Here is a 25,996-nt window from a genome sequence, read left to right on the forward strand (position 1 = left end):
CTTTCCCTTCTGTCTTCTGGGAATTTGCTATATTAGCAGCAAAGCAAGAAAAGTCACACAAGGAAAATTTGTTTCCAAATTTAAATGCATGATGCGTACACAAGAAATTACTGGCTTTTCAATCCAATGATAACACAGATTGTGTAATTTTTTGGGGGAGGAAAAGCCTTTCTTTTCTGTCCTCTTGCCTTTATTAGCATATGTGTCAGTGTATGCATACACACACACACACACACACACACACACACACACACACACACACACACACACCCTGCAGCTCTCAGCTTGTACTTTTCCCGTCCCTTGTTAATTCCTCTTGTAGACTCTCCCTGCCCTGATAGCACCGGTACCTGTCAGGGCTGTTGCTTGGTCAGGCCAAGGCCAAGTGACATGCAGTAGGGTTTGTTATGGTCCCTTTGACAAGTGCAAAGGGCTTGAAGGAAGCAGCAGAGCAGGCATTTCAGGAGTAGAACTAGGCTGGGCTGTTGTCAAAAGTTTATGTTCACCCTAATTATAGCTCACATTGGCAAACACAGTAAACATCCATGCAAATTACTAAGTTGTACTGAGTGTCCAAGGATGTCAATAATCACCATGAAATCTGAATGAAATACCATGTTTTGCTGAAACAGAAGGCAGGCATCCCATGCCATCTCCCCCTATCATTGCAGACGGATTTGGTGCATACACACCAGCCAGGAAAGGACACCCCTTAAGGCCCTGATGCATGGAAGGACCTGGAGACATTTGGCAGCAAATTGACGTGTAGCAACAGTCACTTTCTATTCTCAGGCACCACTCTGTTTTGCTTTTATCTTAAAACAGGATGACTACAAAGAGGAATAAGGTATACAGTGATACAGGCTCCTACACTGAAGTACAGGAGAAGACAAGCATTTGCTTATATCCGAAGCCCACGAGGGGAGAGATGAGTCAGTAAAAAAACTGTACAAAGGAGATCTTAAGTCACAGGCTCTGTGGCAGCGGCAGTGAGAAGCCCATGAGCTCCCCAAGGCCTCTCTTCTTACTCACTCAGACAGATCATAATGGGGTGAAAGGCATGTCTACACATTCATGAGTCTGATTCTCCATTCGACCGTGAGTCAGGCTGTAGTCCATGAACTTGGGGTGCTCGGTGTAGGTAGGACTCATTTCTTGCCCTTTTCCTTTCTCATAAATGGCTCAGGAGACTCACTGGAGACCCATGTGAGCGTCTCATCCTGGAATTAGCACCGTGGACATGCATGTCCTCTGAGCTTCCTGGATTCACCCGATGAAGTGCACGCCTCTCCTTTGGTTTCACCTCCTGTATGTGGTTTGCAGAGGTGGGCTGTTTGGGTTTCCCGCCCATCCACGACTGGAAGTTTCTGTTTCCACATTTTGACTGCCAGTTCTATATTTGGTCAAAATCCTGCTTTCTGCCTGGTTTCCTAGGGAAACAGCTTGTCAGACTGCTGTGTTTTTGGTCCATCTGCCTTGCCCGCTTGGGTTTTCGATTGTGCGCTCTGATTATTTCCTAATCTGACAGAAAGGCACAAGGCGTGAAATGAGGGAAAACTCCTGAAATTTCTTAAAGGCAAGTTTATGAAAATGAATGGTCAGTTAGGAAATCACAGTTGGGGAGGTAGGGAGGGCAGTTGGTGTTTGGAGTTGTCTATATGTTTACAGCAAGTAAGCCAGTGTAAGTGAATAATAGGAGGGTCAAGACATCTTATTCTATAGATGCAAAGATATTACATATAAAATATCAATGTAGGGCTTCCCTGGTGGCGCAGTGGTTGGGAGTCCACCTGCCGGTGCAGGGGACACGGGTTCTTGCCCCGGTCCGGGAAGATCCCACATGCCACAGAGCGGCTGGGCCCGTGAGCCATGGCCACTGAGCCTGCACATCCGGAGCCTGTGCTCCGCAACGGGAGAGGCCACAACAGTGAGAGGCCCGCATACTGCAAAAAAAAAAAAAATCAAAGTAGATACAGTAACACCCCTGTAAGGACCATCCAGTCAGAAGTATCAGCTAGGATGTAGTTAAAGAAATAAAAGACGTGAAGTCAGGAAACCTGAGTATTTATGTCATTTGAATCTCAGGCTGGATCTTTTCATCAGCACAAGCACCTCATTTTACGTTTGGAATTAGGACCCCCTGTGCTGAAGATGCTGCCCAGCAAGCTGCATTTGTTAAGGAAATGTGCATTCTTTTCCAGTTTTTATACTCCAGCTCAGACACTTTGATCATACAGCGATACAACCAAAGTCACCGCAATGAGTTGATATTCTATCGGTAAACAGGCTAACCCCAGCCAAATACTTGTGTATTTTAGGCTTTTTAAAATTTTGAAGTCATCCTGAAGCTCTATTATCCAGGTATCATGGCACACCAGGCCCTAGGGGCAAAAGGTTGAGGACCATTAACCTAGATGATGTCTAAAATCTTCTCCAGGTTCTTAGGTTAAACTCTCTCCCAAACTCTTTTGGGGAGTGAAAGCTGGCAGAGGAGGAGAAGGAAGTATGTCTTCTTAATTATGGAGCACCTATGTTCACCTTACCCGGGGAGTTATGTCAGTGGGCCTAAGGTCTGCCAGGTTCTTGCATATTCCTAAGATAGTTCTGGCTTCCTGAAGTAATAGATGAGCCAGATTCTCCCCCAGTGGTTCATGGGTAGACGGTTTGTGGGGAGCAGGTGTCCAGGTCACATTCCACAACATCATCACACACCTAGTGTTAGAAACGGAGCCCTCAGCAGATAGAATCTGTTGTTTCATTTAATTACTTTTCAAGACGCCATTACCAGAAATTTTATGTAAATACATATTTTATTCCCCGACACATGTTAACATGAGACCAAAATTATACAGCACTGAGAAGAAAACAAAAATTCCTTTTTACTAGCTTTCTCTGTGTGCCATTGGGAAGATGCTATAGGATAACAAAGGTGCTCAGTCTTAGCCAAAGCCTCTTGCTTTGCTATTCGGTTTGCAGAATCATAGGAATGTGGCATTGATACTCATTAGTTCAACACAATTCATTTCAATGAGCATTTACTGTTTGCCTTCTCTGGGTCAGCTGCTGGGTCCATGCTGTGAAAGTATGGACACTACTAATCCCGAAACAAACACTGAAGAGCTCCTATAGAGAATGGACTTGAGGATATGGGGAGGGGGAAGGGTAAGCTGTGACAAAGTGAGAGAGAGGCATGGACATATATACACTACCAAACGTAAGGTAGATAGCTAGTGGGAAGCAGCCGCATAGCACAAGGAGATCAGCTCGGTGCTTTGTGACCACCTAGAGGGGTGGGATACGGAGGGTGGGAGGGAGGGAGACGCAAGAGGGAAGAGATATGGGAACATATGTGTATGAATAACTGATTCACTTTGTTATAAAGCAGAAACTAACACACCATTGTAAAGCAATTATACTCCAATAAAGATGTTAAAAAAAAAAAGGAGTTCCTATAATGTGCTAGAAGCATATAATGTACACTACTGGCTAGGCAGTAATTGGTGCCTCAGAGGGGGTACTTATCCATTTATCAAGTACTTATATTGCACTTATTACGTGTCAAGCACTGTTCTGTTTATTAACTCATGTCATCCTCAAAACAGCCTGTTGAAATGTGAGCACTGTGATTATCTCTATTTTGTACTGATGCACAGAGAGGGTAAGTCATCTGCTCAGAGTCACACAGTTAATAGCAGTGGGTCCAGGCAGTAGGCTCTGGTGTTTGTGCTTATAAGCACTATGCTATGCTTTGAGAGGTGAGAGGAAGAAGCAATTGCTTTGGGTTCAGGATCAAGGAATGAGGCATCTGAAGTAGGACGTGAAGACAAGTAGCACTGACCCTACAGAGGATGTTTGGGACTGTCTGGCTCTTGGCATTCATGACAGTGGACATGTGGACAGTGGACAGTGGACATAATGTTAGGTAGCCTTGAGGTGGAGGTGGACATGTGGACAGTGGACAGTGGACATAATATTAGGTAGCCTTGAGGTGGAAAATGACCTCTGTGGTTGTGTTGAAAGAATAGTCGTTTCATTTGTCTGTGTGAGGCCACTAGGCAGTTATAGGTCTAAGACCAGCACAGCACGCGAGCACGCCTGTGTCCGCTGCAGCACTGGGCTCAAGGTAGAGCAGCTAACTGCTAATACCTGCCGTCCTGAGAGAGAGCACCCTTAGGTGCATAAACCAAATTAAGCAAGCTGGACCACTTCCCTAAAAGGTATTCACCTCTCTGTCAGTGAAGGAAGCTTTCCAAATTCAACCCATTTGCTTTAGTACAACCCATGTCCCGCTGGAGCCAAGGAATTCTGAGTTGTAGACATTTTTCTTGCTCCCTTGGTCAACCTTCTCTACCCTTCTTAAATAATTTCTGGGTCACCCCTTCCTAGGTAGGGATGAGTCTCCACTGAGAAAAGGAGAGACAGGAGTAGAGGGCACCTGAAGGGGGTGCCCTTTAGCAGGGCAAAGTGCTGAGGAAAGCTTCTTTGCCCGCCTGGGCATCAGTTCCAATGGCTCATACACAGCTGCAGCTCTTCTCCCTTCTCCACGGTGCCGGCTTTATCAACCAGCAGGACGAACCCGCTGCCTGGGAGCTGCACAGCTCCCTTTTTCCGATGCCTCTTGAAATCTGGAAAAACATTTGATATCACGGCCTGTGCTGAGTTTAGCTGCCATGCTTAGTTTATCACCTATGCTTAAAAATTTTCTTAATTTAACAACCGATTTTCCTCTAAAGGTTCTCTTTCCTCTACCAAGCACCACCTCCCTTTTCTTCACTCAGTTTGGCCATTATTTAGGCCAGTGTCAGAGGTATTATTAGGCACACAAACAGGTCCAAAGGATGACTTTTTACTCTTGGAGGCAAACGTGGACATACTGAGAGCTTCATTTTCCCTCCATCTTTGTAAAGACAGTGATGCAGTCAGGATATCACCATGGCCTAATGTGTATAATTACCGGCTTTGAAGGCAGGCAGCCCTGGGCCAGAGTGTGTTATGTATAGTTCACCTCACTGAGCCTCAGTTTCCTCATCTGTATAATGGGGATATTATCTGTACTTGCCTCACAGGGTTTGTTTTTTTTGTTTTGTTTTGTTGCGGTACGCGGGCCTCTCACTGTTGTGGCCTCTCCCGTTGCGGAGCACAGGCTCCGGACGCGCAGGCTCAGCGGCCATGGCTCACGGGCCCAGCCGCTCCACGGCATGTGGGATCTTCCCGGACCGGGGCACGAACCCGTGTCCCCTGCACTGGCAGGCGGACTCTCAACCACTGCGCCACCAGGGAAGCCCATCATAGGGGCTTTTGGATTAAATGCAGTAATCTAAATACTTAGCCCGGTGCCTGCACGCTCTCAGTGTCCAATAAATGTAGGCATTATTAATACTGATAACAACATGAAGGATGAATCCTGCCAATCAAAGTACCAGCTCTTCCTCTGGATGATTTTATTTTATGTAGCCACAGGCCTATACGAAAGGCAGTGATGATAAGGAGAAGGTATAGAAAGTTCTAGCCTCCATTAAACTAAGTTGAGTGGCTCCAACTTATCCCCACAGCCGTTCTTGCAACTCTTACCCTGACTGATGGCTCTGGGGAGAAATCTAATGGGCACCATGGATGCAGGAGGGATAGAGGATTCCCGTGAGGAATGCCACACAATAAAAAAGAGAGAAGTTGACCTGGTATACGACTTCCAGTGTTTAAACTAGCACTTGTTCTTGTCCCCATTTGCTGGTCAGAATTATCTGAGGAGCCTTTTAAACACACCAATTCCTGAACTTCATCCCCAGAGATACTGATTTAATTGTTCTTGGGTGGGGAGTGGGTATTATTATTTTTTAAGCTCCCCAAGTGATTCCAATGGGCAGCCAGGCTTCAGAACCCATGACTTAGAGGATGGGGGAACCGAGGGAGGAAATGGAAATGCTCTGACGGCAACCACGAGAAGAATCAACGTGAGACAGACTCATCAAGTGCTCAGGGGGGTTGGTGCTTTGCTTCTGCTCCATCCCTTATCTCTGGGCCACATTTGCAGGCAGTACAAAAAAAGCAGGGGCAGGGGGACGTCAACATCAAGGATATGAAAGTTGCTTCTAATCTTCAAATAGATAGTAAGCAGGGGCTTTATGACTCTAGCTTGGGGACCAGCAAAGGCACCTGGTATGTGCGTGCTGAGGTGAAGTATATGTACCGATGTGAGCGCCTCAATGTCAGGCTCTCTGAAAGGACAGATTTTCTTAATTTGGCTTGCTGTCAAAATAATAAAGGAATTCTCTGGCTTTCTAAGGAGTCTTTAGATTTATATGCTTGGTTACAGCTTATCTCTTTTCTCCATGCTTTCTCATTTCCAGTTTCCAAATTATGGGAAATCATCTAGTTCAGTTCCAGCTGCCTCACGTTAGAGATGAGCAAACTGAGCGATGCCCGACATCTCACAGTCCTGTAGGAACAGATCTCTTGTCTACTCGGGCAGTGCATCATGGTCTACTCAATATGGGTTTCAAGGATGGAAGGGCTAACTTAGGAGTGTCTCCAGCTTTCTCCTACTCCTTCTGTTTTCTTGACCAGAGCCTGGACTGTTCCCATGCCATCCTGGCTAACCATGTGTCTTATTTTCAAAGATGACTGAAGTTTCTTCCTTTTGAAAACACAGTTCTTACCTTAACTGCCCTAGGCACCACCGCAGAAGAACCATGACCTTGCTGAGAGCCACTGCATGCCAGATGAGACTCAATTTTCCCTGAGTACTTAGGAGAGGAAGAACAATAATGCATTTGATGGGCTTTTGGCCCTGCACCCAGATCCTTGAGGAGAAGATACAATTTGCCACAGCTTATATTCTGATTTAAAGAAAAATGTTTTGTTCTGATGTCACTTGTCTAATTAATAGTAAAAAAAAAAAAAAAAAAAGGACTGAATTTTCCCTATGCAATGTCATCCAGCCTTTGAGATTTTAGAGTTAGATGGCCCAAATCCATTGTCTTCTGTGAAGCTTCCTAATGGATAAATCTAACCCTGGTGTTCACAAGGCGTTATTATATTCAGGGCTCATACATAGCACTGATCGTTCCCTTCTCATATTCGTGTGTTCATTCAGTGAACATTTGTTGACGGCCACCTCCATGGCCAGGTGGTTGGAGGTTAGGGAAGTGGAGCACAGGGCATATGGAGGGGCATGAATAGTGAAAGTTGAGGCTATGAAGGCAGGCTGCAAAGAACTTTGTAAAGTAATTCTCAGGGGATTGGCAAAGAGCACCCAGCAGAGGTGTGTGAGAACAGAGGAGTGGCGTAAGTGGATTTGTATTTTAAGAGAGAAAACATCTGATTATGGTTTATCCATTCAGCAGACACTAATTAAGCACCTTTTGCATGGCAGACACCACGCTTGGCTCTGAAGATACAAGAAAGAATAAAAAATGGTCCTTGCCCTCAAGGAGCTCACAGTCTATTGAGTTGCCTTTCTGACTTTCCCACTAGATTGTGAGCTCCTGGAGGGCAGGCACTTTTGTTCAACTGAAAAAAAAAAAGTGCAAGTTTCAGAGTTAAACCTGGATTCCAATCCCAGCTCTATTTATTTTTATTGTATGCACCTCAGTTCATTGATCCGTAAATCAGGGCTCTTAGCGCCTGCCTCACTGAGGATGTGGAAAGATTCAATGAGAAAATAGGATGTGCGTGACACGGCAGGAGCTTTGTAACCTGTTTCTTTCTGTATCACAGTGCCTGGCCTGTGGTAGGCTTCCAGAAGTACACTTCTGATGTCTGGCTGGTTGGAAGGCCTGTGTACTCTGGTGCCTGTAGGTTGGGGGGATTTCAGCCTAGGATCGATAGCTGGCAGATCTCTTCTCTGCTTGGGCAGTGATCAAGTTGCTTACTCCAGGCTGTGAACTGCAGTCAGGACTGTATTGCCTTGTGGATCCTCAGTCCCTGAATCCCAGGCGTGCATCTTGTAAAAGTCAGAAGCAAAGTCAAAGGAAAATGACGAAATTTTCTCTCTGGCCAAAATGCTATCACTTCATCAAGGGCAACAGAACTTCTTGGCAGGAGAAGTTGATTTGCCTGTGCTTATAATTGTACTCGCAAGTGACTGAGTCCTTCTCACAGTGGCTTAAAGGGGTGGCGTTGGCTGTCCCTGGTCTTTGTCTGACATTTTGTTGTTTTCACATTTTCACAATTCATGATGTCACTCATTCCTAATAAAATCTCTCTGAAGTCCATATGGTCGGAATTTGAACACTTTACTGTATTCATTTAGTCACCAAGGAGATTGAGACCCACAAAAGTAAACTGACTTGCCCAAAGTCATAAAGCTCCTTGTGCTATGTGTTTGTAAGAGGTTTGCTGTTACATCAGAGAACCTGTGAGGATAGATACCAGTACTTTTTTGCCTGATTAACCCATGATGGTATGTCAGGAGATCTGGGTTCGTTTTTTGACTCGGTGAGCGAGCGTGGGCAGTGCAGAATGGGGTTCTTAAGACTCATATGCTTCTCTGACCTGTGAAATCACTGTCTCTCTTTCCCTGACTGATCACAAGGTAAACCTGTTCCATCATAGACCATGTCTTCAATATATTGACCATATTTACATTTGACAAACTCTTAAAGATTTCTATAATGCTTCCAAGGGTAGTTATCTTCAAACCTACTCTGTGAAGTATAGGTAGAAACCCACTTGGTCCAGAATAAGGTCTAGAGAGATCAGGTGACATATGCTAGGTCATGTGACTAGTATGGGCAGATTTAGGGCTGAAACCCTAGTCCTCTGGCTCTGACTCTGGTATGTGTTATAGTATCTGACATCTCAGCCTCCATCTGACCTCCTTGCTGTTTGCTGTGGGTTAGACTTTCCCTTTGGAAGTTAGAACTTGGCAAAGCTAAACTGACAAGCTTCTAAGTTTGCCATAGTAATGCAGGTGTGATATACCCTTCGAAGTGAAAAATACATGGCTTTAAAGGGACTGCTCCACGCGTTTAAAGAGACGTTTTCATTTATTTCCCAATTTTACCTCTAATTTTTTTAACATTCCGCAAAATGTTCCAAGTTTCTTTAATCTACAAGTTGGAAGTGAGAGGTTGGCCTAATTTCTGTGTTCCCTTCGAGCGCAAGCAATAACACATTTTAAAGGATGATAACTAGCAGTGTGAAATATAGATGGGTTCTATAAATACTCACCAAAATCCCTGTAGTCAGAAGCAGGTAGAATAGGAGAATAGTCACGGCATTCTTCTCTCCTTCCCCATCCTCCCTCTTCTAGAGGTAGTTTCGTGGTTAAGAACACAAACACTAGAGCCAGACAGTCCAGGATTTGAATATTGGCTCTCCCTGTACTACCTGCAAGACTGTAGACAATCTGTCTAACCTTCCAGGGCCTCTGGTTTCCTCATTTGAAGAAAGAGGTCTAATGCTATTTCATGTAATTTGTAGAACATTGATTTAGTACAATGCCTGGACATTTTTAGTGGGTAATTATGGTTACCTCTTATCACTGTTGTTTATCTTCATCCAAGACCCTTTTTCTTACCCTTTAGGATACGTCTGTCTGTGTCTTTTCCATAGAGAAGAAATAGTACCAGCTACATTTAACGTCAGTTTATGCTACTGTGTTGTGGGGTGTTTTGCATTTCTAATCTTATCTTCACCTTTCTAATCAAAGTGCTGACTCATGCATATCTGCCACCTTGTGCCGGCTCAGTAAATACGATTTGGATTAATAAATTTTAATTTTAACTTACGAGAGCAACATAGCCACAAGTTTAGAAAACAGAGAAGCGAAAACACCGACAGTGCAACACGCATAATACCACACATGGTATAGCAGTCAAGGCCATGGACTGTAGTTGTATTTGAATCCTGGCTGTGATACCTTGAGCACTATACTTACAACTCCAGGCTTCAGTTTCTTCATCGCTGAGTAAAGACAATAAGAGTAACTACCTGAGCAGGAGGTTGGGAGGGTGAGGTGCATTTGAAGCATTTAGAACAGGTCCTGACTCGATAAATCTTAGCTTGGAGAGAACCGGACCCAGAGAGGGGAAATGACTATCTAAGTTGAATTTAGCAAGTTTATGGCAAAGAGGGACCTAAAATTCCTAACCACCAGGCTGCTCTGTGTTTGTTTCCTATAAAGACTTCTTAGTTGGGGAAAGTAATTTTTGACTCCTAGTTACTATCCAAGATTGCAGATTAAGCTAAAGAGACAGTAAAGCACATTTAGGTTTTTTTTCAATCTGGTTTTGTATGACAGTGTTTCATATCAACTGGAACATAGATGCCTATGTAGATTTCTAAGGGGCAAACGGGGAGGATTCCTGAAAACGTACAGCCAAGCTTTACTTAAAGACAGCATATCCCTCTGTGGAACCTGCAAAAGCAAATAAACAAACAAATAAATAAACAGTTTCCATCATGATTCTCATCTTTTATGTGTTGGCACAGCCCTTGCGGCAAAATCCCAGGGCCCCCATGTTTCTCTACTCTGACCTTCCTCTAGGCACTGAGTTGTTGGCGTCAGAAATCATCACAGCTACTTGTATGCTCATTTTCTTCAGCCTCTCACTAAAGCAATCATTTTTTTTAAGATCAGCAGCGAAAAGCAAACATTTCAGTTAGCAGTATGCACTCAGGTCTGGAGCAGCTGACCTGCTGTGCAGAGGTCATGGGCTGATCTGTTGACATCTCCTCCTGCAGCCTCACGTAGGGGTGGATGTCCCAGTAGACAATTCCCTCACTTTCACTCAAGTATTACGGACATCTTCATGCACAGCACAGTGAAACTAACAAAAGGGAACATAGAGGGCAGAAGAGCCGAAGGTCAATTACATGTGATTTTTACCTGAAATGAAAGATGATAACTGATCAACTTGACTCTCTCGTGTGTCCCTCCTGGGGTCTTCACCTGGAATGTCATTCTTGCTACATCTCTGCATGTCCAAATTCCGTACTCATCCAAGACGTGATTAAAATGCCACCTTCCCTTGTGAGTGTGCCTTCATCTTCCCAATGGCCACCTCCTCTTTCTCTGTGTTCTGGTAGCATTGATTAAAACATTTAACTTGGGTTATTGTATTTTTGGATATATTTCCAGATGTCTAATATTTCCTACTACATCTCTTAGAGGGCAGGGCCATGTCTCAGTTATTTCTTTAATTTCTTTAGCTCTAGCACTTGCTAGGCACTCGGCAATTGTGCTTTGAGTAAATGTATTACTTAAAATCATCTGCTCAGTTATGTTTAGTTTCTGTGCTATTAGGAACTTGCTAGGTTGCATCTCATATGTGAAACAATGTGATCTTTAATGTGCTTGATGTACTGTAACATCTTGTACTTGTTCTTCTCCCACAAGCTCATTTTATATTCAAGAAGCAATGTGAGCTGAGTCCATAACATTCAGCATTGTCATGAGGGTGGAGGCACTGCCTGCCGAGTGACCTGGGTCAGTCACTGCAATACGTCTCTTGGTTAGAAAAAGAATAAAGCCAGTAATAACTTGCCTCCTACCTATCAGCGAGGGTAGTTAGCATGACAGTGATGATGAAACATATAGAGTTTTTGATGATATTCATGGTGGTGTTATAACAATAACTGTTTGTAAGTTTTTGGCACTTAATGATATCAAATCCACTTCATTCTTTTTTTTTTTTAATTTTATTTATTTATTATTTTTGGCTGTGTTGGGTCTTTGTTGCTGTGCTCAGGTTTTCTCTAGTTGCGGCGAGCGGGGCCCACTCTTCGTTGCAGTGCACTGGCTCCTGTTTGCGGTGGCTTCTCTTGTTGCAGGTTATGGGCTCTAGGCGCACAGGCTTCAGTAGTTGTGGCACGTGGGCTCAGTAGTTGTGGCTCTCGGGCTCTAGAGTGCATGCTCAGTAGTTGTGGCGCACGGGCTTAGTTGCTCCGCGGCATGTGGGATCCTCCCGGACCAAGGCTCGAACCCGTGTCCCCTGCACTGGCAGGCGGATTCTTAACCACCCCACTTCATTCTTATTATAGTGACACTTTCAACCCCATCCTTCTGGGTCTTATTCTCTAGTTACTAGAACTTGAGAGGCGGTTTCTAGAATCAGTGTGGTTGGATACATATCCTAGCCCCTTCTCACACCAGCTCCGTGACTTTGAGCAAAGCTCTTTGGAGTCTCTGTGTCTGTTTCCTCATCTGTAAAGTGAGGTAGCAAAAGTGTTCGTGTAGTTGGATTATTTCAGAGGCTAAATGAGATAACACATGTAGACAGTAAGTGACTCCGTAAATGGTATTATTATAATCCCTGGGCATTGAATAAGGCCCTGGATCAAGAAAATTCTTACCAGAAGGAAGTATTTCTTTCAGAAAGCCATGTATGTCATTAGGAAACAATGGAAGACAAAAAGGAAGACAAAAAGAGAGGGGAGATATTGAGGCCAACTTGCCTAGGACTCTGGACTCCCCTGTGACGATAAGTGGCTTGTGGGGTCTGCATCATGTGAGGAGAGACACCTTTTGTGAAGTCAAGGAAAAGGAGACTGGCATGGGGGTGACACCTGCACAGCCTGCAGACTCCTCTGGGGACCACATCTGTTTGTGCCAGCTGTTGTCAGTCTGTGTAAGCTCGCCGAGAATAACAGCCATGATTTTCACGTTAAAGCAGCTTCCATCTCAGGATCTCAGAATGCTGCATAAATGGAGGTGAGGGCTCCCAAAGTCGTGCCAAGAGGGAACGTACTTTATAGGGCATCGAGAATGCATCACTGTGCTGGGTGCATCTTTCGCGGTGGAAAAAGAACGAACTAGTTTCAAAATAGACCTCTTTCCTGATTTGAGCCCTTCTTGATTCCACCACTCATTTTTTAGGTGACCTGGGACAGCTTAGTTCCCCTCCTTGACTCTCCGTTTTCTCCTTATAAATGAGGGGATTCACCTACCACTAAATGATCTCTAGTGTGTTCTGTTTCTGGAATGCTCAGAGAGTGCCGGAGATCTACAGTTACCTCCCAGTAGACTACCGCAGACTACAGCGTTTTACATTTCGGTGAGGCCCAAGTTCTTACAGAATAGAATATTGCGTAGTGTTTTATTCACGCTTGGACTTTTAACCCAGCAGAAAAAAAATTATTACTTTGGTCACTAGGAAATGGTATTGTCTTTTAGTTTTTTATATCAGAGTATTAATGACCCTTTACATGATTTTTCCTTTGCTCACTTCTAGTACGGTGCTAGTTACCATTTCTTTTTACTGTTTTAAGATTTAGCATTACCCCCCAGAGATTGATAAAGGAAGTAGTCTTTTGAAGAGCAGTTCTACTTCTCTTGCTGAATCGTGAATGAAGACATCAAAAGTGGCCCTGTCTCTCTACTTCTTGTGCTCAGTCCACCTACATCAGAATTACCCAGGACGCTTGTTATTTTCTAGGTTGCCATCTTTCTAAACAGTAAATACTTCATATTTACAAAACGGAAACAAACTCACAGACATAGAAAACAAACTGATGGAAACCGAAGGGGAAAGGCAGGGGAGGGATAAATTAGGAGTTTGGGATTAGCAGATACAAGCTACGATATATAAAATAGATAAACAACAGGGTCGTACTCTGTAACACAGGGAGCTATATTCAATATCTTGTAATAAACTAGAAGGGAAACGAATCTGAAAAAGAATATATTTACATATATTCAACTGAATCGCTTTGCTGTACACCAGAAATTAACACAGCACTGTAAATTAACTATACTTCAATTAAAAAAAAATTGTTGGTATTTGTCCCTTAGGAACTTTCCTTTGATAGTTCAAGACTTCATAATACAAGATTAAATTCTCCTAAACATAAGTAGATAGATCATAAAATCCCTCTGAAAAAAAATGCAGATGGGTTGAGAGGCTGAGGCAGTTGTATGATGGTTAAACATGCACTTTCTGGATTGATGAGTGCATTCTGATTCCAAGTCCCCAGGTACCGTCAAGGTGATCTCTGTGCCTCAGTATTCTCATTTGTAAAATTGGAATCTCTGATCTGATGGGGCTGCTGCGGTGATTAAATGAGTTAACGTCTTTTGAACATTGTCTGGTCCCTGCTGAACTATTCAGGATACCTTAATTATTTTCAGTGTCATCAATTATAAATCAATAAATAATATAAATTAAATCCTGACATATTTCTACCTTTCAGAGTTTATGGAAGGAGATACTCCTTCAACAGAATTACTGTTATTTGAATCAAGGTTGCTGATCAGTTAATATTCAATGCTATTGACCTTTAGATTCAGCATCAGGGTGTGATCTATTTCCCTCTCTGCTGCAGTGCTGATGAATGGCACTGAGTCATTCATATTCCCTCATCCACCTTTCTGCCACATTTGAAGGGTAGCCATAGCTCACATTTGACAGACTGTTTGTGAGCATTTAATACAAGTCATGAGCCCCTATTAAATATTAGCACATGCCATGTGTCATCTTAGGTATTACAACGGCCCTGAAATGGAAGCATTCCCTCTTTCCTGCCTGCCCCCCACCCACCCGCCCCCGACCCCATTTACACATGAAGATGATTATGCTAAGAGACCTTTAAAAAAACTTGTGAAGTGTTATGCAAAATAAGGGATATAACTTGGTATTTGAACCAGCTTTTGCTGCTTCCAAAGCCCACACTTTCTCCATTACACCACAATCAATGTTTCTGAAAGTAAATGGGGCCACATTGGTCTCCAACCTCTGATATAATTAGCATCATGCTTTAATCAGTGAGGTTGACTGTCTTGATTAATCTTTATGACAGATCATGTAAGTTTCATATTTCTAAATGAATATATAGAGGCAGCTGTAAATTAGTGGAAAAACAGTAAGCTGGGATCAGAAGACTCTTGTTTAAATCTTGGCTCTGCCCCTTCCTATGGGTGTGATTTTGGCTAAGTCACTTAACATAGTCACTTAACAAACCACTAACGTTGTTTGTTTCTTTGTACAGAAGACACACATTCCTGCCTTGCAAAGCATTAAATAAAATGCAGCGTGCGTGTGTGTTGCCCCAGAGTTCCTTGTTGCCTGTGAAGGAGTGTGGAAATGCAAAGGCCTTTCTTCCTTTGCTTCAAGCCCCAGTGCAATCTTCTCATCCCCCGTGGCGTGTTTTTGCTATGCCCCAGTCCTCTGTAACTTCTCTTTCCTCTAAATTCACATCATCCATTGGAGTATTCACGTGGTATCTATTACCGTGTAGCATATCTTTAAGGATAAGAATAAGCTCTTAATCTGTGCAGGCAGTGAATGATTTACGTGGGCCATCTCATTTAACTCATGGGGTGCATCCTGTTGACCCCATTTTATGGTTTATGCAACTAATACTTCGTAACATGAAGCATCTTGCCCTGAGTCACACTAGTGGTAAGTGGTGGATGTGGGATTTGAATCCAAGCAGGTAGCCAGCCCCTAGAGCCTATACTCTTAAGTGTCTAAACCATACTGATTACCATCAGCAGTCAGTGTTTTGCTTCGTTCTCTATTTCTCCCTCATGTGCCTTGATTTCTTGACTGAATTATAAATTCCTTGAACTGGAATTTCAATTCCAGTAATTGAGATATTGAATACACCTCAGTTATCTTGATGATTGCCATAATGCCTAATTACTAGCATTTGTGGATAATTTAATGTAGATTTCACCGAGGGTACGGTTTTTCACACTGCTTCAGTATCCTGGAAGCAAGGACTTTTGACTCCTTGCTTGTCTTTGTCTCCAGAAGCTAATCTTCCCACCACATTGAGCTACTTTGATTTGATTTTCACAGGTCAAGCAAAAAACCTTTTCTCTGTTATTCTCATGGACACACTTTGCCTGCCTCCCCGCCAAGGCCCAGAAATCCAGTGTGATCAGTGCATCCGTCAGAGGATGGACTTGTTTGCGGCGGGTGGCATTGTTACTGAACAAAACACATGCCCTCCCTTTGCATCCTAAGTGCCTTGGATTGCTGAGCAAGAACCTTTCTGACTCAAATGAAAACCACCTTGTGTTAGGTGAAATATGGGGAGTTAACCATTTGTTTGCTGGCGTGCATTTCCCACGAAAAACTCAAAAACAGAAATTCACCTCAGCCATGGAAAGTGATGTGCCAAGCGTCATATTTGCATATTAAAACCGAAAACTGATTTGCATGTTATTTCAGTGTCTTGTGTCACGTTCAGGCATCTGTCAAGCCCACTTAGATAGAAACAGCATGTATAATAGGAAAGTGTTTCTGTGCATATCTGACTGAAAATCTAGGTGCCTTTATTTTTTTCAACAAATTGTCCCCACTTTACATTCTTCTTTTTCTTCTGGCTTTGTGTCTGAAAATGCTAAAGACAAGACTGAAATCCCATGTCTTGTAAAGAATAGTTCTTATTTTTTAAGGGTCATCCATGTTTTACTATATTTAGATATTTTAAAATATTAAAGAAAAAAATTAATATTCCCATCATCCTAACATGAGCTGTTAACATGTTGGTATTTTTTTCTTCCAGTATCTTTTTTTGTACCTACATAGACACACATGCTGGCACCCTTACATATATATTTGTATACATTTGGAATTATCAGATAGTACTATTTTAATATCCTTCTGGTTTTTTTTTTTTAACATGATAATGACAAGAATTGTGAAACAATCTAAATATGTAACAGTAAGGAATTGGTAAAGCCCCAGTGAATTAGAACCATGGTCAAGGCTGGAGCCCTGGTAAGAGAAACAGTAAGATGTCTGGTTGAGGGTGGCTTTTCTGTGGGACAGTGCATGGAAAGTAGTGCATTGTGGTAACACTTTTCCCCAGTGTTGGAGCAGCTAGCCCTTTGCATTGTTCCAGGCAATCAAATAAAGATGAAATGTCTTTTCAGCGGAAGTCACTGCCAGGTACTAGTGGAGCACAGCAAAGACCGAGACCTCGTTTTGTTTGAAAATGCAACCTTGAACAACAGTTCATCCCATTCATCAAACTTTTTATGTCTTGAGTCTTGTTGAGGTGAAACCTACCAATGGAAATAATGTCTTGTCATTGTCTTTTCTTTGTTGTATCAGATCCCTTCTGCAGAGCACACATCGGCCTAATTAATGGAGCAAAGAAATGCAGGTAGCTTTTAGCTCTCGTGCTGTGGAAATAGCTTCTAGTAGCCTTGTGTAGGAATCATGTATGGTGGTGTATAAGAAGGAAGCAGATTGATGGAGATCTTAGCATCTGCCACAGAGGCCACTGGCTTTCTCCTTTAAGGAAGGCCTGCCTTCTTGAAGGATGGAAAGTATGGAGAACATGGGAGTATGGAGAGGAGTCATGAAACAAGAACTATGAAGCGGGTTGGTAAGAGGTCTTTGCTTTAGCTTCTCCCTGACCCTGAGTATCTGGGACTCCTGCTTCTGACCTTTCCTACCTGCCTACCAGGTGGGAGAGCATATGTGGTTATGCCTTTTTTGCTTGGAGCTCATCTAGGCAGGAACACATAAGGGAGGCTACTTCGTTCTGAATAACCAAACATGAGCTCTGCTTTACTGTTTATCTTTGGTGCCAAAGGCTAAGATGTAGAGAGTTTAACAATTTGGAGAGCCAGCAAAGCATACCTTCACCAAATGTCATGTATTTCAAGGTTTACAATTAAAAAAACTCAGAGGACTTACATCTCTTGCTACGACAATTAATGTGAAATTCAAATAGACTAGACTGAAGTACTTTATCAGCAGATAGAAGAGTGAAGTTACTGGAGAGATACTATTATCTGCAGACATTCCACTTCCAAGAAGAAAATCTTCTTTGTTAGTGGTTTGTAAGGTGTCCCTCCTGGTAACCGCAACTGTAATTTAAACACAATATTCTGTTTAATATTTTACAGAGCTTCCTCATATGAATTAGATATTAGTATCTTTCAGTTTATAGATGGGAAAGTCTAATAGAGAAACAAACCCTTGGGGAACTGAAATGGTGCCCTAGCTGTCAGGGCCCGAAATAAACGTGCTCCAAGCGAGGCACTCTTAAGGCTACCCTCATACTTTGGGGACTGGTGGTGTGGGCATGGAGAGAAGCCACTACCTCTCAGCTCAGCCTATGTTACCATAATTCTCTGGTGTGCAAACACCACAGCCCCTAGGTGGACACCCAGCACTTTCCCCTGGCTGCGGTGACATCCAGCAACTCCACCAGGCTGTCATTCAGAATCATCAGTCCTTGGCTATGACTCCAAATTTGGCCTAAGAAGGGTGATTTAGGGGCATCCGTGCATGGCATGAGAAAGGGAATATGAAAAACGGCTTGTAAGAAAACAAACCTTTTGAAAGTTGAAGACTAACTGGCATGGATTTCCAAGGTAAAATCAAACTTTTAAAGTCAGATTTTCTGGATGGTCTTCTTTGTGCCCTTAACCATCCATTCTCCAAGAAAATGGACCTTAGGAATAGAAGAACTAAGCACATGCCTTTCTGCTCCCATACAGCTGTGAGGATTGTTCACTGGTGGGTTTCTAATTGTTAATAAGTGGTTCTCCTCCTCCCCCTTCCTTCTCTGAGACCCATTGCTTTAAACCTGAAGCAGGGCGGGTGTCCAGCACATCATCTGCCTTTGGCCTGAAGTGGGGTGCTCCTTCCACTGAACAGTGAGATGTTGAGTGTAGAGTGTGATAATTCAGTGAGAGTCAGAAAGTAGAAGCAGCCTCAGGAAATTGCAAACTGCAAACTTGACACAGTTAAATAAGGGGAGAAAAAAAGAACGAAAATATCAGAAATATATTTTTTCTGGCAGGCTTTCAGCTCAAAATGGGGCTAATTCTACCATTTGAAAGAAGATAATTTCAGTGTTTCTTTTTTCAAGAACGTGTAATTGAAGTTATTTTCCCTCTGAGAGAAGGAACCTCTTGTACATCATTGCAAATGGACAAGAAAAATGAGAAGCTCTGGTACCTAGAGTGACAGAGTATTCATTATCATGTAATCCCTCTGAATATCTTGGCTGCCTTTTCCCAGTGTTGTATCTGCCTGGGCAGTGCTTTTCTGGTAAGGTTCAGATTTGTACTAAGTTCCAGTTACCTAGCACTCTGTAACTAGGAAATCAACAACAGGTAAGGACTCATGGGAGGAAAATAGCCCATGGCGAGGTCAACATCAGAGTAACCCAGAGGCTGATGTGATGACAGATTAGGTGGCCATTTTGTAATACGGATTCTTAACACGTACATTTAATTAGTTAAGTTGGTGGTAACAAAGATTCAAGGAGGTGGGTGTTCTCCTAGGGGTCTTTGCTGTTTGCACCTTAGTGTAGGCTGTTTACCATGCTTCCTTTTCTCTTTAGGAGGGACAGTTCTGCTTTCCCCACCCAAGGAAGGGTGGTGGTAGGAAAGGGTGGTTAACCTTTGTATGTTCTTGACTTCATGCCCCATGTGTAGTGAAAGTTCTGTAGGCTGCAGAAACCCTGTGACCTGCCAGCTGCTTACTCAGATTTAGAATGCTGAATGAAGTTCTAGATTGTTTCAGGGGATGCTGACAAGTGATTTAAGTCCTCATGTAAATGGAAATCTCTATAATAATGAGGTCTCCACTTGCTCAGTGTGTCTGTTTGTATAAGCTACAAAGCTGCCATAAATATGATACCTGTGATTTCACTATAAATATCTATAAATATCTGCATATTATGGGTACAAAAATGTGATAGAGTTAAAATCAAAGGAATCTTTGAAAACACCATTTTACACATAAACATACTGAGGCTCAAGGAATAGAAATGATTTGATCCAAATGACTGGATAAGTGAGAGGTGGAACTAAGATTAGAGAGATAAATAGGTCTTTTGACTTAATAGGTTCTGATGTAAGAAAATACAAAACACTTCAAATACCATGAAGTGTTATATAAGTATGATGGATACTGTTATTTGTGCTGTTCTTAATCTGGCAGAGTTTTTTTGCTCACCAAGTAGATTCTGTCCATATGCATTTTGTTTGCAGAAACAGTCCTTATTTTTGCACAGTCTCATCCATAACCTTTACCAGGGGCCTAGATCCAAATTTGGCCGTGGTATTCATATTAGGCCTTCCCCAGAACGATAATCAGCTGGGCCCCTAGCAAGGAAAGAACCATGGCAGAGAAGAGTCGGCTGTAGATAATTGGACATTTTCTGTGTCCTGACACTTCTGTGTCAGGAAAAAAATATATTTTTTCACATCTGAGGAAAAAATCTTCATTGTAGAAAAAGGAAAGTATAAATAAAAGGAATATAAACCACTGCCCATCTCTTTTAACCATTAACCTCTGAGCATATTTCTTTCCAGTCTCCCTTCTGTAACAGTTTGAGGCAAGCCAGCCTGGTCAGTGGATGGTTGTCCTCCAGGAGTGAGCTCCTTTCTTCCTTTGCCTCATATGGCTGTATCTAACTGCAAGGGAGAATGGAAAATAGTCTAGCTGTGTGCTCAGAAGGAAGAGGAAACACATTTTGCTGAGGAGTTAGCAAATTTACATAGTATGTATCAGAGTTCTTTTAAAGCATATTAACCATTAAATTGGTGTCTGGTTGCATTTTTTTAAGTCATCATTCACTTTGGGTATAAGATATTTGCCAATAGGCATATTTCAGAAGCATGACTTTAGTAAAAGTCAGCCCACCATATTAAATCTCCTAAAGATTATCTGTTGCCTAAAACAGTCTTGACTTTGACCACAACCCATTTCTCTAGCCTCATCCTAGCTCTGTTCTTCCTCTATTTCTTAACATTTTTGCTAATATCCATGTTCTTTCATACATACTGTTCTTGGAATATCTTTACTGTCTTTCTCTTTCTTTTTTCCTTTTCTTCTTTCTTTCTTTCTTCCTTTCTTTCTTTCTCTCTCTCTCTCCCTCTTTCTCTCTCTCTCTCTTTCTTTCTTCCTTTCTTCTTTCATCTGGTAAAATCCAGTTTATCCTTCAATATCAAACTAAGTGGTCACCTCCTTTCTGGCAGTGTTCTGTTATCTCAGAACACTGAGTTCATACCTGTGTTTTTGTACTTACACTTTATGGTAATTACCTATTTTCATGTCTCTCTCTTCCTAAACTGAGTTGTCAGAGGCAGGAATCCTGAATAATTTGACTTTATAATGATAGTGCTTGGTACTTGGCATTCCCTTAGGAAAAGTATGTTAAGAGAATTTTGAAGGAATTCTCTGGAATTTATTTCTCAATAATTTCATCTATGGGTCATGTAATGTTTTTTTTTTTCTTTTTTTGCCTTTACTAGGAGGTCCAGGCATTTCAAAGAATGCACATATTAGTGATTAATATTGATACTTATAAGAAGGTCTTTTTCTTAGAAAAGGCTAGAGGCTGTGTTTATATTTGTTTTGCAGTGCTTTTGTTTCACTATTTAGCAGTAAGCCTCCACTCTGAAAAAGTCTTTGCTTATTAGATAATACAATCACTATTTTAAAATCCAAATGACTATAGTGATAGAGCTGGAAGGCTTGGAAATAACAATATTGGAATCCAGCGAGACCTTGAAGTGGAGCCAAAACACGGCCGACTGAGCATACCTAGTCTCAGTCAGGGCTCTGCTGGCTTTCAGGGCTGGTACTGCACACAGCATTGCTCAGTTATCTTTTCTGAGCCTCAATTTCCTCATCCATAAAATAGGATGATATATCACACAGGGCTGTTGTATAAGCGTTTGAGATGACATATGTGAAAGCAGGCACTTTGAAAAGGGTCATACAGATACAAGGAACTGTTATTATGTCACAATGAATATACTGCTGATACTATTCATATTTCTACTTCTGAAGAAATAAAAAACAAAATAATATATCACATCCCCTGCCAGCCCCCCCTCACCCCCCACTTATAAATTTTCAATTGTGTTTTATTGCCCAGACACAATTTTAGAAGCTGCTTATTTAAAAATGATTTGGACACAATTATTACTTTTTCCTAGGATGTGTTGAGTCCTAAGCACTCCCGAGAGAGAGAAATTGAAAGGGATCTCTTCATCCCAGTGAGAAAGTGCTAAACAACTACTACTTACGAGACTTGAACCCTGAAGAAAGTCCCGAGCTATATTTTCCTGGGTGTGAGAGACAACTGGGAAGAACTTGACTTTTTACCACTATATATTCCACAGAGGTTGAGTATTACCCACTGGAGGTGGGGACAGTGGGGAGAGTTCTCTAGCCAAATAAGGTCCAGAAACACTGGAAGAGATGATCTCCTGGGGGTCTTTATTCAGAAGGAATACCAGGAATCCAAGATCAGCAATATATGAGATTAGAATCTAAAAGAAAAGAGCCTTTTCCAAACTTCAGAAACAGTATAGCAAGCAAATAGGAAGGAGTATTTGTAGAATAAAAGGTATACTATATGTATTGTTTCTTAAAATCTGTGAAATACTGACAAGGTAAGTACTTTGAAATTAGGCCTCTGCTTGAAATGTAAGTGCTAAAGGTAGAATCTCAATTACTGGCTCCGATTTACAGAGGACAGACTTGGCTTTCTTGCTGCCTCTGTTTATATGAAAAGGGAAGCCAGTAGATTTTAGGGCCAAACAATAATAAATTGTGTCCACTCCCTAAGGGTTCACCCTAAGGCTGGAAGCAGGAATTATCAGATTTTCTCTACTAGTTGTTGATTTAAATTAAAACAGCCACCACCATTAATATTTCATACTTTTCTAGCACTTTCTCTATGGAAAGCAATGTTTGGTTGGAAAAGAATACGTAGAATTTAGAGTCAGGTAATACCAAATTTGGGGCTCGAGTTCTCTCTTAATTGCAAACCTGCAAAAACAAGTTGTAGATAATTTTCCTATCTCGTCTTCAATGTTGTCACCTGAACTGGCATAGTCCCCTCCCTCAGAGGCAGGTTGGGGCATCTAGAGTCCCTTTGTTGCCATGGCTTGAAAGTAGTTAAGCTCTATTTAGCATGAAATGCAAGCTATCTCATCTTAATTCTAACAAAGACCGTGAGGTAGCATTGCAAGCCCATTTTACAGAAGGGGGTCTCAAGTTCAGACAGGTTCACAAGCTCACCTCATTAAATCTGTCTCCAACCACAATGCCACTGCCACACCATATATCCCTTCACTATCTCTGGCCACAATAATTTTATGTTCCTATATGAATATTTCTGTAAAATTTTCTTGAAAGTTGATAGCGTATATGAGCAATTTGAAGTTTAATTATACTAGCAAATCACTCCTCCAATGTTTATATCTGCATACACTCCCCCCAATATAGTGTGCTTTATAGAACTGATGATCATTTGTGTCTGTCTTTCACCCTCACTAGACTCCAGTCCTTTCAAAGGCAAAGACTGTGTCAAAAACGTCTTTGTGTTCCTCCCTGATGCTTGCAGAGGGTACACAAAATAGGCACTGTAAGAACGTGTGCATAAACTAATGAGCAAAACAAATGTGAATGAGTCAAGAGCTTCTTTAACCCTCACACTAACTCAAGAGGGCACGCATTATTTGCAGTTTAGAGGAGGCCCTGAGATTAATGTTTAGGACAAACGAGTGAATCTAGGATGGGCTCTTATCCTGGCTTTATCCTAATTAACCCTGCCGGATCTTTTTGGGTGTCAATTTCTTTACCTCACAATGAGTACATTGAGGTAATGATCCTGCAGATGCCAGATGAAAGATAATTAGAGAGAAAAGGCCAAATAGGTGCCGATCAACAATTCCACATATGTTTAGAAGGCATTTCGTGCCCTAGCCATAACACAAGTAATTAATACCCTTCTTAGTTGTTGAAATGTTGCTGGTAATAATAATGAAACTTTTGTACAAGGATTTGTTCTTCACATCCAAGAACTCATTTGGTATAGTGAAGATAACGGGTGAATGAACATGCAGCTTCAAGTCTTGTTGAACTGATTCTTGTAAACTATTCATGAAAGGAGAAACCCTTGGTCAACAATTTTAAGACCGCATAATATCAAGGCAGTGCATTCCCAGTGTCAGCTCTTCCCATTTGCCATGGGGGGATAGCATCACTGATATTTCTAAACCTTTAACAGTCTTTTTATTTTTAATACTTTGAAGATACTGGGGTGTAATATCGGAAGTGGTCAAAGTTATAATATAGGCAAAGGAAAATCTACCAAATTCCCTCTTACTTACATAGCACCAGCTATTTTACATCTGGCCTCTGGTCTTCCTTCTTTCTTTACATACTTTAGATTCTCGGTTGATCACCTCAAGTGTTCTTTCACCTGACATTTGGTTCCCTTGCGTTGCTTTAATTCAGGCACATCCGCCTATTTAACACCAATCTATGGTTCACCACTGCTGATTTACCTCCTCATTTGACATCTGGTGGTTTGCAGTGCAGGGGTGGTCTGGTGGGGTGGGGCAGGGGGGTTACTCAACCTCCTTAACTGGAACACAAGGCCCTTCACTTTGTGGACCCCATGTACCCAATAATATTCATCTCTTTTCTTATCTCAGACTTTATACATAGGAGTTCCTTATGCCACCTGGCTTCTTCCTCACCTGAATGTAAAAAAAACCTTCAACGTTTATGGTTCCTCTCCTTTAGCTGAATAAATCCTAGTCTGTGCTGATGCCTCTCCTCTGGAATTCTTCCTCTTCGGCCACGGGGGAGTCGCCTTTGTGCTCTGATTGTGCACTTTCTACAGCTGCTTTATCTTTAATTACTAGGGTGCCTATATCTCTTACTCGACCGTAAGCTCTGTAAGGAAAGAGACTCAGTTTCTTCAACTTCTTTTTATAAATCTACAACTGGCACACAGTGACTGCTTAGCAACTGTTGAATGAAACAGAGTCCTGTTCTTTGTAAACATGGATTTCTAAGCCTGAGAGATGGCTCATCTATATAAGGCAAGTGAATAAAGTAATGCCCCCAAGGTCAGACACTGGGTAGCTGATAAAACCAATATTAAACCCAGGCCTCCTAACGGCCCCATCCAGTGCTTTTTCCTCTACAGTGCAAACACTACCTGATTGCCTTGGTTGATGTCTAGGTTGCACTTAAAGGAATCTGTGTTTTCTGCCTTTCAGAGTGGACAAACAGGATCCATGGGGCCTCCGGCTGTCCCTTCCTCCTTCCGCCCTGAAGATGAGCTCGAGCATCTGACCAAGAAGATGCTGTATGACATGGAAAACCCACCCGCCGATGAATACTTTGGTGAGTGGGGTCTAGGGCTGAGTTCTGAAGTAAAGGTTGTGTTCTGTTTTCCTTAATTAGTAATTAGGAATAGTACCGGCTCCACTGGTAAAAGCCTTGAGTCTGCATGTGTTGGAGCTGGTATGCATGTACACACACACCTGAGTGTTCTGGAAATTGCTTTGTGAGACTGCTGTAAATGGGATGTCTGTTTAGCTTGGACTAAAATTTCAGGGGTAATGCAGAGTTTCTTGAATACAAATTTGATTTTAAAAGTTATTTTTTGACAATTTATTAGCTTCTTATTAGGCAGAAATCGGGTTTCTGTGTGTGTGCAGGTCTCTCACTGACCTAAATGTTCATTTACAAAATGTGAAATCGGGTAGTATCTAAACTTTGTGCTTTCAGTCCTTTCCCTATTTAGGAAAAATTGTTCCCTTTATATTTTTTTTAACTTCTCTCTCCAAACCTGTGAATAATTATCAGTGGTTAATCCATCCATTCCATTTTTGTAATGTGAATTTATGAATTATACACCAAGTATGAGGTGTTAAAGATACATAACCTATCCTCAGGGAGGTTGGAATTATTTCGAAAAGATAAGAAAAACAAACAATTGCTAATCTAGGTGGAAAGTTACGAGGCATAAGAGAGGCTTAGGTCAAGTGTTTCAAAATGTAAAAGCTCTATTCATCGAGAACATCGGGAATGCTTTTGAGAAGAAGTGGTGGTTCTTGAACCTGGACTCAAAGCAGTGCCTTTCAGATTTTCTGTTTTCTCCCTAATCTGTTGGAGACCAATATTTCCATAGAGTACAATTAAAATTAGTTACTAAGAAAATGAAATAAACAGAATACAAAATGGAAGAATGAGTTTTGCCATTATTAGATTTAACAGGAATAAATTACTCTATTAAATTGCTATCATATTTTCTAAATACT

The 25,996-nt window shown here is 41.9% G+C and overlaps 1 protein-coding gene across 2 annotated transcripts in view; it reads left to right on the forward strand.

Annotated features, from left to right (window-relative positions):
• The window catches only part of LPP (LIM domain containing preferred translocation partner in lipoma), a 448,510-nt gene that overhangs the window by 263,309 nt on the left and 159,205 nt on the right, over nucleotides 1–25,996 (forward strand). For both annotated transcript variants that reach the window (XM_065876726.1, XM_065876727.1), the window contains exon 5: nucleotides 24,950–25,076. In XM_065876726.1, the coding sequence (XP_065732798.1) occupies nucleotides 24,950–25,076 (127 nt within the window). The remainder of the gene's footprint in view (nucleotides 1–24,949; nucleotides 25,077–25,996) is intronic.

The sequence above is a fragment of the Phocoena phocoena genome, chromosome 4 (assembly GCF_963924675.1).
Source record: "Phocoena phocoena chromosome 4, mPhoPho1.1, whole genome shotgun sequence".
NCBI classification, from domain to species: domain Eukaryota; kingdom Metazoa; phylum Chordata; class Mammalia; order Artiodactyla; family Phocoenidae; genus Phocoena; species Phocoena phocoena.